The sequence below is a fragment of the Pleurodeles waltl genome, chromosome 9 (assembly GCF_031143425.1).
Source record: "Pleurodeles waltl isolate 20211129_DDA chromosome 9, aPleWal1.hap1.20221129, whole genome shotgun sequence".
In the NCBI taxonomy this organism is placed as follows: Eukaryota; Metazoa; Chordata; class Amphibia; order Caudata; family Salamandridae; genus Pleurodeles; species Pleurodeles waltl.
This window is the reverse complement of record NC_090448.1, coordinates 300,647,057-300,662,233: the sequence shown is the minus strand read 5'-3', so window position 1 is coordinate 300,662,233 and position 15,177 is coordinate 300,647,057. Positions and strand designations below refer to the sequence as shown.

Here is a 15,177-nt window from a genome sequence, read left to right as displayed (position 1 = left end):
AGCATCAGGATTAGTCTGAGCAGGCTCGGACAGCCGCTCGGACACAACCCTGGGGTCTGTGCAGTTTTGGAGAAACCTAAGTGTGCATGTGTGTTTGGCCGGCCTATGACATCTGGCCAAACAAACATGTACACTTAGGTACTCTCTCTCTTCTCCACCCCCTCCCATATCCCGTGGCCCAGCTCTGCCCCTCCCTGCATTACTGGCTGAGCCAGTAGACGAAAATAAAAAGATAATAAGCTATTGTTTTATCTTTAAGCACCTAGCTCTTGGCCGGGGGGGGCAACACCCCTCGCCATTGCGGAGGAGCTGCCCCTGAGTAAACTGGATGTATGGCAATATCATGTGCATACCCGTATCCAGCTGAGACTTTGGTAGTCGTACAGACTCTCGTACTGATTTGCCAGCTCCCTGCACAGTGGTATCCCAAACTCCCAACACTAGAGAAGAAAATTAGAAAAAATTTATATTAGTCAAAAGCGATCCAATAAAGTCAAGGAATACACAGACACTTAGTAGCAATCATTGACCCATCCATTTCAGCTGGCACAAATATTTTTTTAGGGGATAGACAGGTGACATAGAGAGGATTCTCACACAGATGGTCACTAAGGGATGTCTGGGCAAAGAGAAAGTGTAATTTTAAGTATGGGATCACTGGCAAGTGTTAAAAAATAATATCACCATAGGAGCCTGGAAACAGGCATGGAATAAAAAAAGGAGGCAGGGGATACAGGTGCAGTGTAAGAAGTATTAAATGCACACAGGCATATGGAGACTGAAACAAACATAGAAATGCAAATCGATTACTAATATGCAGTTACAGAGTAGCCAAATACTAACAATACAACAACTGTATTTCTTATGATGAATGGATATGTATTACATTGGCAGAATAAAAATGTTGAATCAGTACTAGCATCTTACTGTTAATTTCTTCAACATATAATGACCTCTTCATGTAAGACCTATATTAAACCTCAGTCAGCGTGTTCACCATCTGTTGTCAAAGCACATTTTCATCCATCTTTGTATAGATTTCTGCAGGGATAAACTGCCACCACTGCCATGACCATTATAATGCAATTTGATATGTATTTGAGGTCAAACACCATGGGGGTCATTCTGACCCTGGCGGCCGGTGGCCGCCAGGGCCACCGACCACGGGAGCACCGCCAACAGGCTGGCGGTGCTCCCACGAGCATTCTGACCGCGGCGGTTCAGCCGCGGTCAGAAGCGGAAAGTCGGCGGTCTCCCGCCGACTTCCCGCTGCTCGGGGGAATCCTCCATGGCTGCGGAGCACGCTCCGCAGCCATGGGGATTCTGACACCCCCTACCGCCATCCTGTTCCTGGCGGGTCTCCCGCCAGGAACAGGATGGCGGTAGGGGGTGCCGCAGGGCCCACTGCAGGGGCCCCCGTAAGAGGGCCCCACTGTGTATTTCAGTGTCTGCAATGCAGACACTGAAATACGCGACGGGTGCAAACTGCACCCGTCGCACCCCTGCAAGTACGCCGGCTCAATTCTGAGCCGGCGTCCTCGTTGCAGGGGCATTTCCTCTGGGCCGGCGGGCGCTCTTTTGGAGAGCGCCCGCCGGCCCAGAGGAAATGTCTGAATGGCCGCCGCGGTCTTTTGACCGCGGTGCGGTCATTTGGCGGCTCCCTCCAGGCGGGCGGCTCCCGCCGCCCGCCGGGCTCAGAATGAGCCCCCATGTCTTTCAATTGAATATATTCCCTCCTTAGTATGAAGAATAGGAAGCTTGTCGTTTGTGGGTACATGCACTTACGATGATTAATTGGTACCAATCACTCTTCCAGGAAATGGACATTGTGCATGCTGAAACTCAGCAATCATGGCCATACTGAATGTAAGCTGCAAATGTGTTGCAATCTCCCACCCTCTTTAGTGACTACTAATAACTCAAAAAGATAAAGAAACCAGAGTAACATTTCCCATTTTGACATGCCTTCTTTACAGCCCATCTCTCCAAATTGCAAAAATGTTTTTTGTATATATATCATCAAAAGAGTGTGGTTCTAGGTGGATTCATGGGAGATAAATTCAGGGTAAAAGAACATCAATACACAGTTTCCCAGATTTACATTAGTTGCTACTTTGAAGTTATCCCATTTCCACCTCTTCAAAAACTACTGACAAGAACGTAGTCAAAAAGTGATAAGAAGAGCCAAAGTACTGCATGCATCATTTCTCCAGAATAGTCACTGCTATTGCATGCATCATTTCTCCAGAATAGTCACTGCAAACTTCCTTTCACTGTCTTTGTTGAGTTTGAAACCCAATATTCTTCAAACTCCTGTTTGTGTGGGGATAAGAATTGTGAATTGTGTGCTAATTATTGCTTCTTCACAGTTTTTCCCTAACATATATGTCTAAGAAATATAATGGAGGAAATAACTTGAAACGTGGCAAGTCATACCGATTTTGGTGTGTACATATTTCACTTACATGCTGTAGGTAAACACCTCACCCCAGGAAATTAATATTTAACAGGAGAAGTAAATACCCCTTCAGATTCCCACAACTTGTAATCAGGCCCTTGCTCTCTGAAGGGCCCAAGTAATTGATATCATATTGGCAATAATTCATTATGGTTCTGTAAATTCTAATGTTGATATGTGATTAACAGCTTCTCTTACAAGTGTAAGATCTGGTAATTCATAATCACTAACTGCACATATGCTAGTCTACACCCTCTAAAGCCCATGGTGTTCAAGGAAGGTCTTACATATTTATACCTGGGTATATCATACAATTTGCAGAGAAGTAAAAAAGGCACATTTGTTTGTGGGAATCTTCCATCACCTGGACAAAGGAGGGTAGAGTAGTTCCAACCTTGTCCATCGCAGAGGGAAACCAAGCATAGATCTAATTAGATGCAGTCGAAATCTAGTTAACAAGTTTCCTTTAGATAGGTTTGTTGCCTAAAGCAAGTTATTTTTGGGGCCTTGATTCTTTTCAAAGGGATGTAGTTCTTACAGCGGATTACTTATCTCTGCTGATTCATTTTCAGCAAGTCTGTTTATTGATACAACAATTGCAGGAGGAACCTATCTACAGAATAGGGCTAGGTTATTCTGGCTTCAGACATTAATCTCATATCAGCTGAGTTAAAGAAAATTGCAACTTCAACCACATGAATAATGAGAGAGACAGCAGGCAAGCTTTAGTCCTTGTTCTACACAGGAAACATGCACCCCTTGATGCAACATGTTCACTGATATTGAAGAGGGCAAGAAAAGGAGACTTCTGAGGAACCTATATTTCAAGGTCTGCACAGAAGCATTCGTTCAGATGCAAATGCCAAAATAACCTCGTTCCGCACCAATACATATTTTACTCAGCTGCTAAATTGGTTTGAATCATAAATTCACTGCAGAGATGAACATTGCTCTCTGCACTTGTTTCAAACATGCCCACCTTTGTGCAATAAGGTTAGATCTTTTTCTCAGCGGATTAAAAAACAATTCCTTGCCCTTGGCTCTCACCATTTCAGTTTGAAAATTATTTGATCCATTTGCCATGATGCCTAAATTGGCACCAGGTTATACAGAGTTGGCCATGCAGTGTGCTAAGATGAAGAGGCTACTGGCCTGGCCACCACCTCTTTATATCTAGATCTAGCCATTGCTGAAAGCATTAAGGAACATGTGCTAGGGGCACTATTAGGCATATCCTGCTCAAGACTCCAAAATATTGTGCCTTTACCTGCGGCAACATCAAGAGATATCTATGGTGCATGGCCTGATAATTTGCTTGAACAACTTACTATTATTGGTAGAAAAATGTAGGTATGGAATTTCTGAAATGTGATCATTTGACAACAGATTTGTCAATAATTTCCACGTGATGGATTGCATAGCACATCAAAAAGATCGAATTTCAAAATAACTTTATTTTCCTGATCTCTATCAGGCTTATAAATTAAAGTGTTGCAAGCCTCGACTTGACATCTCACCATCTCAAACACAACATGTACATGGATGGGATCCATAATTGTCAATTATAGGAAGCCAGGAGTAGCAGCTACTTCACCTACAAATCCCTTTGGTAATCAAGGTACTTACTTTCCCTCGTATCTAGGACCAAGAAGGTAACGGTGTTTTGAGGTCTCTAGGACTCAGGTTGGTCACCCATGTTTAAGTTTCATTTTAAAGGTCATGTTTTGTTCACATTTTACTCATTTTAGTAAGGCTGCTTTTAGCAATGATTTTTACATATTTTATCAGCTTGCTTTTATTCTCTGAAAGCGAGGAACATGCTGCATGTTTAGTTTTCCTTTGCACAACATATCATCAGTACTTTCTGTCCCATGCTAAGGAACACGATACACTAAATGCTAGTCTGTGTTGCTTGTTCAGGACACAGCTCCTATCACCTAGACACAGCATTGTATCTAACCTGTACTTCCAACATGGTATGGTTATTATATAAATGTTGCACTAACCCAGGGAGGGCAAAGTGCATTCCAGCCACTACTATCCTGGGATGCACACTGTGTGATATGCACCAAGGCTGGTGCTGCTGTACCAGCTTCCTGAGAGGCTTGTCATCCACACTACAGACTGATTCCTGACACTATTTCCAGGTGTGAGGCTTGGGCTAATCCCTTAGATCGGGTCAGGCAGAAGGGTACACCCACTATGCTCTCAGCATAGAGATAAGCTTAGTTAGGTACCTTTAGCACATCTATACATCATGGTTGGATTGTTTATCTCCTTTGCCATGTTTGTAATGCTGATGACCTTATGTTGGTCCATCTGTGTAATTACTGCAGCTAACACTTTTTATGCCAGATTACGATTATTTCCATAAATGCATTGAAAACGTATCTTGCATCCAAATGTCTCGCCTTGTCATGCATGAGTAACAACACGAAAGGGGTAAGTTCTGTTTCAACAGCTTCCCTGGGGAGTCAGAGTGCCATGTCCAGGTTACCATACTCACCTTTTACCCTGGTAGGTTTGGAGCTTTGGTTGAGGCACTCTGAGCTAGCCAGGAGTTAGGCCAGGAGTTACTAACTGTGTGGATAGACTCAGACTTCCACACTCTGTTGTTCTGTTGTGCTAAACACACAGTTCTATTACCAAAGTAGGAACTGCATAACAGTGGCACTAACAGAAGGCATACATTGCTCTGAGCACTCCTTTTACATTCCGTAGTTTCCACTGTTTAACCTCCCTTAAGCCTTCATCATCAAATAACAGCCCGTTAAAGGGTAACTATGGACAATGTGTCAATCAAGTGATTTCATTAGCTGCATCAAAGAGCATGTGAAGACTCATCCTCTACCCCTGGCATTTTGTTAAGTCGACACACATGAAGAAATTAGGGACAGCTGTACTTCTCATTCAGAACTGGCTTCTATTTGATCCTGAAGTTTGGAAAGAAGCCATTTTCAGGAATGCCAGCCAGTTAACACCAAGGCTTTGTGCTTCTTATAAAGGATTTCATCACATAACATGAATCATTGCCGGCTGAACTGATATACCTTGCCCTTGTTGAAGTAGTGGATAATCTTCCGACATAAACCCTCTTTGCGTTGCCACTCTGTCTGTGCTTGATAGTGAAGGAACTCTCGCAAAGGTCGGTCCTCCCACTGCAGCAGCTCCCAGTACAAGAGAAGAGTGAATGCAGCCTCTGTCAGATAGGTATCAGGAAATTTATCAGTAAAAGGTATGAGCAGTTTAAAAAAACCTATACAAGATCATTATCCTAAACCTTCTAATGTCTGGCAAAAGATACTCCAAAATCAGACAAAGTACCAACAATAATTACAACTCTTATAATAGCATGATTCAAAATGACTTAGGGTTTGTCATAGTACTTCATGGATATTAACACTGTCACTAGAAGTCTCAATTTTCTCATTAAAATATACCACAATGATTTAATCACTATTCATTCTCTGGCTTAGGTCCAGTCTATGTTCACAGATGCCTCACATGTTCACAGCAATGACCCACTAGTAAAAGTCTTAATGAAGAGATGAGAATTGTGTGTTGCACAGAAGAACATTGTAAATCTGAATTTGTGCGACTCTGTGACAAGGAGAAAGCCTAGATAGCAACAGTGTACTTTTCAAAGTTTACATTTTCATCATATAGCATGCAGGGTTACTCACCAGTGTAATTCTCAGCTTGAAGATGCATATCACAAAGTTTATGGATGTAGCGGATGTACATCTCTTCCTTATTAATTTCTGATTTATAAAAGTTCTGTGAATGAAAAGTGGAAATAATTACTAGTTACTATACGATAAATAGCACATAAGCGAAACACAAGCAAGTACCCATTTTCAGGCTCCCTGACATCCCTAGGGTGAACACAATAGTTCCTAGACAGGAGAAACAGAAACAAAGCAACACACAGAAGGAACTTGGTACATCTCCATAGCACACCATCACCTCCTTCTTGGGTCAGAGAGTGCAGGCAGCCATTTTATATAGTCAAAGGTACCTCAAACTGGAAAAACAGAATCCATGGCAATCATTTGACATTACTAAGTCATTAAAAGCCAACAACACGCCATAATCTACCATTCTGGGCACCAGTAGGGTTTAGGGATCTTGAGCTAGAAGTGGTAATGCACTAAGACCTTCACAAAGCCCATCTCAAGCTAAAGACGTAACCAAAAACCAGGACAGACAAATGAAAGGGCACAATGGATATAAGCAATGCCATATCAACATATGTGATGCTGAGGATGTCAAAAGAAGTTCTATGACTTGAAATTCCATGCACCACTCCTACTGTCCATTATCTGGTGACTGTTGCAAAGAATCCTATTCCATCTACCATGTTCTGGAGGGGGAATGGCAGTGTGGTTCTCTTCCATGGGCTCCAGGTGATCCCTTAATGATGCTAGTATGTTTTTCATAGTACCCATAGGAACCTTGTATGACCTCAAGATCTTGGACTGACTCATGTTTAGGGAACCCAAACTTATTCTGTCATCCTGCATTGCTGCACCATTTGAGCTGGATAGCTGGTTTCTATACTTGAGCTGCAGTGCTTGTTCTGGCAGACCATGGGTCCAGTGTGGCATGAGGTAGTAGCCTTGCAGTGCTGTTTCCATGATGGTGTATCACATACTGGAAGTGCGATCTGCAGCAACTAATCTGTGAGTGCATCACCTGTATGTTTATGTAGGTTTGGGCCTGTATACAGGTGGGTTTCTTTTTATGTTAAGCTCAAACAATGCCTTTATTATGTTTTCACAAATCTTTGTGGTGTTCTTAGGGTTTCTGGTGTTGTTTTTAAGTGTTTTCTTCATTCCCTACACTTTTTGGAACATTTACCTCCCATTTTAGCAGAGGGTATTTTTCGGTGGTATTTTCTATTGGTTTTCAAAGAAATGTTATACTTGTACTTTGGTTTTCTTTATTACATATATATCATTTTTCACATGCTGTAAATATCATATGTGATAAATAGCTCATAGGAAAATAATGCATGAAGACCACAGCCAAGTGATATTTGCACATGAGTTAAAGATTGCATTTGCTTTTCAACTCCTGATCAAACGGGTTAATACATTATATTTCTTCTGGCATGGGGTAAATACCACTATGCCTACACATAATCTAAACCTATGAGAAGGAGACAAATTAACTAATTAGTTTATTCTAACGACAATTAATTTCCTGATTATGAGTGTGGAGAAAAATTTCAACTCTTGAGCATAACAATATATGTAGCATGTATGTGAATTTCAAGATTTGTGTTAAACATTGCACCTCCTCAATTTTGTCCTTTCGGTAGGTCAAATCTGCTGAAAATATTCTGGGGAAAGTGTGCTGGAAAAATCTGATACATGTGGAATTCAGTGAGGTAAAAAGTGACTCGATGAGAAATTCTCAATTTCCCCTTCAAAAATTGTAATAGAAGGTACTTACTGCACCATGCAAATACTTTACCGCTGGTAGTGGTATTCCCCAGCTGCAGTAAGTTCCACAGGTTTACAGAGATAATGATAATCAAGGCTTAAGTAGTTTCTTCCCAATCTTGAATCAGTAGTACATTTACTTTGTGCCATAGCCAGGTCTTGTTTCACAAATGAAAACTGTAAATATATGTTGTATTTCTACATTTTCCTACAGCTTCATAGGGAAACAGAGAAATCAGCATGGAAGATTAAATAAAACAATTGCAGAGAATCTGTTAGGGGAGCACCAAAGACATCAATAATAAAACTGAAAGTGTTGATCTTCTTAAGTTACACCAGCCAGTCAATGGCAGAAACAAATTGTACTGTTATTGACAGATGCTCGGTTGTGCTTTATAAATGTTTTTATAACTATGATGCTGATCACTGATGATTTTGATACTAGAGTTCACCCTTGTTATATTCAGGTTCGTATTCGGGCAGTGCAAATTTAACAATTGCTGATTTAGACAAATTAGCTTGTTGTCGCTAAAAGTGTTTTATCTAATATCTTAAACAGCAACATTGCTGATTCTGTGGTTGGTTTGCATCTAAAACACCATTTGTGCAATACAGAAATTCAGCCTAATTGTTTGTGTTGAAAATGGTTTTCTTGCCCTTCATTAGCTTTCATTTACTAACAAAAACCTCCATACATGGAGTAGAACTTAAAGGAATAAAGGATCATGTTCAGCATATGATTTCAAAACTGAGTTCGTATTTCACTAATTCTACATATTTTGTCCCGAGGTGCACAGGGTAGTAGGCTAATGCTAGAGATACATTTATTGTGAGGATGCATGTGTCTCAACAATCTCCAGAAGTTCCACCAAAACATTAAATGGACTCTGTCAAATGCTTTTTCTGCTTTAACTATCTTTAAATTCCAAAGCAGATCTAGCCCAGTCTAAAAGAGTAACTTATATACTGGTGTGTTCTGTGGAACCGCGCTCTGGGATAACACAACGTTCTTATTCTGTTATTATTAATAACTGCAGTTGTATTGGCATAATTAGGTTACAATTATTTATTTGGGCATAGATTTTGTGAGGTGATTTTATGAAGGCAATGAGTAAGGACTGATATATGTCTTAAATGTGTTATTCTTGAGGAAATCTCTGATGTTTTCTCTTGAGAGGGAGGGGGTGACCATTAAATAATATTTTTATTATATTTAATAGCTTTGCATAGATACTTAGTTAGATCAGGAAAAAAAAACTTATACACTTCTTTCAAGATCCCTCAGATCCTGTGGCTTTGCTATTTTTTAGAAAATGTATCACTACAGAAAATCTGTTGAGAATTACTGAAACCTACCCGTGCAACCTCTTTCAATGATCCAGGAAAGATATTTGTTTCTGAAAACCAGTTTGCCCCTCAGGTTATATACAATATCCACTATACATTTCTAGAGGTAAAATCAAGGTATTGTCCCTCATTGCTCTTCCTTTTGATTCACTGTTGGTGACCTCTTTTTTATTTGGAGTGAAGGGATGTCCCTTCTTATCTGTATGGTTACATATTTGAGCTTTATTTAAAATGTTTTAATGATTCATTAATAATAAGAAAGTGTTTGTCCTATTACATAGGGTTGCTTCCAAGATCACCTTTGCAGTGAATGGTGTAAATTAATTTCAGTTTGTGGGTTCTACTAGCTGTATTTACAAGAGCCTCTTTGTATTAGGTGTCAGTAGCTTTGTGAATAGAGCTACGCTTGTGTAAGGTGTGTAGAGCATCAGAAAAGTACTCCCAGGAATCTAAATACAGAGATTAAGGTCTCAGAATGAAGGAGGATTCCTAGTAGAACAAATTATGTCTTTTTTGCATTTTCCTGAAGTGTTTTTTGTTCCTGGAATATTTGAAAAGTGTTCTTCTACCGATTCTGTGGGTAAGAAGTTATTACTGTCAGATGGACTTTCAGGGCTGTCATATACAAAAGATCTTTGACTTCTTCATGAAATTGCAGAGGACCAAAGATCTTTTTTATGACACAGCTTGAAGGGTGTCTTCTACCAGTAAGAGTCCAACAAACCAGAAGAGTACTCATGCAGCCATTTAAATATATGTTCTCTCCAACAAATAATTCAGAGGTCTGAGTTGCAGATTTACAGTTGGTAAATTGTCACATGCAAAGTTTGTAGGTTTGACTGCCAGGAGCATCATCTGCAGTGAGATACAACAGAATGTTCAATATCAACGTATGTAATAACTCACCTATGTTACACATAGGTGGGCTAAGAGAATTCTGATTGATTCTGTATTGAGCAGAATGAAGACTATCATATGTAGCAAGGAAATTGGTGTAAAAACATAAATACACCTTTGGGCCAACATTCTGAATTGACTGTCTGGATGCGTAGTCTCAGCATTTGCTGTTTCCTGCTGTCATAGAAAAAAAACGTATATTTGGGGAGCCCCAGAAGTAAAACAAAAACACCAAAACTCCTCATGCTGCACCAACACCTCTAAAGATTATAAACTGAGATTATCTACTCACTATTTATGAAACATGTTACATTTCCTGAGGTTAATTTTATTTGTCACACCAAAATCCTTAAAGACTTGAACAACCTTCTTAATGCTGAACACCTTAATTCCCCTGTTTCCACAAGTAAACACTTGTTGGGATCATGTTCTTTCTGCGGATAAAAGCAAAAACTCTGATAAAGTAGGAGAGGAAATGCTAAAAGTGCTATCTTGAGTTCCTAAGGTTCATCACTTTTATCTCAAGAAGGAACATAGTGACTCACAGCCTTCTCAGTTAAAAGCTTCCAGGGGGAACGCATTGGTAGTCACAACATGACCTGCAAAAGTGCTTAAATAACCACTGTAAGGATTAGGTGAAATGCTGTGACAGCCTCATCAAGTATTGTTAATCTGTGTGTGCACACATGCTCAAATAAGCATTCAAAATTAGGCAAATCAATATTTCCATCAACCCAATCCTCATAATTATGGGCAACAAATCAAGATTTGATATGCAGGCAATTTTAGTTTCCAGGGTAGGAAATCTGTCCAGAGAAAGGTAAAGTCCAGTGGTTTTATAGAAAATTATGGAGAGGCTGAAGGATCATTGTAGCTTGTGCATGAGGTAGCCTGATGTGTGAATATGGTGTGATAAAATAATTGTTGAGACAAGGGAATGCTGACATGCTTTTCCTCCTTGGTTCTGCCAGACAATTCATTAACACTGTTACTGGTGATTCTAAGTCCAACAACATAACTCAAAACTGGTAATGACCTGAAAATATTATGAAGCTCATTCACTTTCAGTGAGACTTTAAAATTGGGGTATGAAAGTTTGCACCCTCTTCATCCATCCAAGAAAAAAAAAGACTTTGACAGTATATGTGTGGGCTGAAAGGCATCATATGTCACACTAATTCAAAAAGGTTATGCAATAGCTAAGGCTACTAACTTTGGTTAGCTTGGTTGAATAGTCACATTGTCAGTGACAACGAATTGACCATCATAACACGTCTTACAACGTTTTCTAAAACTAAGCATATGTAATTTGACATATTGCTTATAACTACTGTATTGGAGCAGCCTTACATTTACACCTTGTTTTAAGTGGAACTGGTAAATTGATCCATTGATAGTTTATGAGACAAGTGCAGAAATCAGATATCAGTCCAATGGTCTCACTGGCCCCTCTGAGCTAAGAAATAAGGGCATTTCTACATCAAATACTCCTCCAAACTGAACGTCAATTTTAAGCTTGTTAAATGAGTGGTCAGAACAAGGCAAGAGAATTTTCAGTTCATGAGAGCATGGGAGCATTTCACATTTGGGTTATCAGGAAACAAAATCAGGAACTGTTCTTCCAAACCTGACTATAGAGCCTCAGCCAGCAGCAGAAACACTTTGCCAGCGGACCAGTCGCCACAGAATTGCAATCTCCATTGTGTCCAAAGGATTACTCTACTTAGGGTGAGCCCTGTGATGTTAATTTCTCCTGCCCATGACCGCCTTACAAAGCCTGGGGGTTGTAGATAGGGAAAAATTCGACAATTTCCCTACACCCTGGGAGAAAACTCCATGTGCATCAGTGACACTGTATTTTGTTTTTCGAAAACAAATCCATGCTTAGGGCATTAGTTTCTGGCAAGCGAAACAATTCCAAACCAGGGGACATGATATGGCAACTTGGCTGGCATTGCATGTTTGACAAAAATTGCCATGTGTGTTGTGGCTGTGAATTTGGTAAATGCCCCATCACAGGCAAAAGTGGGTCAGGCAATTCACCAAATTGACCCTGATTAAAGAGATATTCCTAAGGTTGGCCACACAAGGGCTGCAGTGTTTAAAATGCCTATCAGCGAGGGTAATCGGTAGGGCCATGGAGAAGCTGCTTGGAATACAGCACACCAAATACATTTTATGAAGTTTTAGGAGCTTTCTTGGTTCAATTGTTTCTAAAATATGTAGAACGATTATGGAATCAGTTACGAAACAGAACCCACAACCTGCCTAAGGAAATGTGATGACTTAAGCGTGAGAAATACAGGTCCATGAATTATGAAGGTGCTTTTTCATTATTTTATGCTTTGCATAAACATTTCTATTAATCTGCACCACTCGCATATAGAATGTGACTTCCATGTTGAAAGTTGACCGTATTTAATGTACGCCTCAATTTCAAATGGCTCGTGTTAAGCTGAAATGCTTTCGTTTAAGGAGTCAAGCTGCATAAGTCCATGTTGAATAAATGTCAAAAAATATTTTGGTTTCTGTAGGAATGTTTGTCTGTGTATGTTACTAGGTGTGTTGAAGAATGAACCTTGCACCTGATGAGAGAGAAAACACTGACCAAATTGTCTCATGCCACTACAAGATATCCATGGAAGGTCATGCACCTAGAGACTCCATTGTGTAGTAGCTGGGAAGAAGGCTGAAACTGAGTTATTAAGAAATGTTCGTTCATTCAGTATTTCAAGCCTTGATCACTCACCTCATGTTTTCCTTTTTTAATAGTCTAAATAATATAGGGACACATATTTCACATAAAGGTATTTCACATATGTTCAGCAGGATAATACCATGGAACGCATCACAAAACATTATTGACTGCTGCTATTTCAAGTCCTTTGTGGTAAGTTAAGGGAGTGCTCGCTACCAAAATCTTTAACCGGCAAATTATAAAACAGAATTCTGGAGGCGGTAATGTGTGCTAAAGACATTTGTGCACAGTTGCTGTGTGGTATTTTGTTGTGGCGGTGATGCATTCCAGTGCTTTTAACCCCTTAGCTGCTGGGCCGTTCCCCCCCCCCCCCAGTGCTGAGCCCTTTTTTGGCTATTTGGGGTAGTTTGCGCTTAAGCCTTCATAACATTTTGTCCACATAAGCTATCTACGCCAAATTTGCGTCCTTTTTTTCCAACATCCTGGGGATTCTAATGGTACCCAGAGTTTGTGGTTTCCCCTGGAGGAGACCAAGAAATTAGCCAAAATACAGTGAAAATTTAGTTTTTTACAAAAAATGGGAAAAAAGGGCTGCCGAAAAAGGCTTGTGGTTTTTACCCTGAAAATGGCATCAACAAAGGGTTTCTGGTGCTAAAATCACCATCTTCCCACCTTTCAGGAATGGGCAGACTTGAATCAGAAAACCACATTTTTCAACACACATTTGGTATTTTACTGGGACATACCCCATTTTTACTATTTTTGGTGCTTTCTGCCTCCTTCCAGTTAGTGACAGGAATGGGTGTGAAACCAATGCTAAACATTTCTGAAAAGTAGACAAAATTCTGAATTCAGCAAGGGGTCATTTGTGTAGATCCTACAAGGTTTTCCTACAGAAAATAACAGCTGAAATAAAAAAAGATTGAAATTGAGCTGAAAACAACAGCCATTTTTCTTTGTTTTACTCTGTAACTTTTTCCAGCGATGTCAGATTTTTTAAAGCAATATACCGTTATGTCTGCTGGACTCTTCTGGTTGCGGAGATATATAGGGCTTGTAGGTTCATCAAGAACCCTAGGTACCCAGAGCCAATAAATGAGCTGCACCCTGCAGTTGGCTTTCATTCTATACTGGGTATACAGCAATTCATTGCTGAAATATGAAGAGTGAAAAATAGGTATCAAGAAAACCTTTGCATTTCCAAAATGGACTCAAGATAAGGTTTTGAGGAGCAGTGGTTATTTGCACATCTCTGAATTCCGGGGTGCCCATACTAGCATGTGAATTGCAGGGCATTTCTCAAATAGACGTCTTTTTTACACACTCTCTTATATTTGGAAGGAAAAAATGTAGAGAAAGATAAGGGGCAATAACACTTGTTTAGCTATTCTATGTTCCCCCAAGTCTCCCGATAAAAATGATACCTCACTTGTGTGGGTAGACCTAGTGCCCGCGACAGGAAATGCCCCAAAACACAACATGGACACATCCCATTTTTTGACAGAAAACAGAGTTGTTTTTTGCAAAGTGCCTACCTGTAGATTTTGGCCTCTAGCTCAGCCGGAACCTAGGGAAACCTACCAAACCTGTGCATTTTTTAAAACTAGAGACCTAGGGGAATCCAAGATGGGGTGACTTGTGGGGCTCTGGCCAGGTTCTGTTACCCAGAATCCTTTGCAAACCTCAAAATGTGGCTAAAAAAACACGTTTTCCTCACATTTCGGTGACAGAAAGTTCTGGAATCTGAGAGGAGCCACAAATTTCCTTCCACCCAGCGTTCCCCCAAGTCTCCCGATAAAAATGATACCTCACTTGTGTGGGTAGGCCTAGCGTCCGCAACAGGAAATGCCCCAAAACACAACGTGGGCACATCACATTTTTTCATAGAAAACAGTGCCTACCTTTGGATTTTGGTCTCTAGCTCAGCCGGCACCTGGCGAAACCTAGCAAACCAGCGCATTTTTAAAAACTAGAAACCCAGGGGAATCCAAGATGGGGTGACTTGTGGGGCTCTGACCAGGTTCTGTTAATCCTTTGCAAACATCAAAATTGGGGCAAAAAAACACTTTTTCCTCTCATTTCGGTGACAGAAAGTTCTGGAATCTGAGAGGAGCCACAAATTTCCTTCCACCCAGCGTTCCCCGAAGTCTCCCGATAAAAATGGTACCTCACTTGTGTGGGTAGGCCTGGTGCCCGCGACAGGAATAGATCACACAACGGTCAATGTTGGTCCTTACATGAGGCAGCTGTTGACCCTGGGGTGATCCATTTCTGACGCAGGAACTAGGTGTAGGCACTCAAGTGCAGTAGTGTTTTTATCAGGACAGGTG

At 40.5% G+C, this 15,177-nt stretch overlaps 1 protein-coding gene across 1 annotated transcript in view; it reads right to left on the bottom strand.

Annotated features, from left to right (window-relative positions):
- Window positions 1-15,177, bottom strand: part of DOCK3 (dedicator of cytokinesis 3) — a 1,331,886-nt gene that overhangs the window by 131,521 nt on the left and 1,185,188 nt on the right. Inside the window, exons 37-39 of the mRNA XM_069206772.1 lie at window positions 6,142-6,235; window positions 5,509-5,657; window positions 354-440 (exon numbers count right to left, since the gene is read on the bottom strand). Of these exons, the coding sequence (XP_069062873.1) occupies window positions 354-440; window positions 5,509-5,657; window positions 6,142-6,235 (330 nt within the window). The remainder of the gene's footprint in view (window positions 1-353; window positions 441-5,508; window positions 5,658-6,141; window positions 6,236-15,177) is intronic.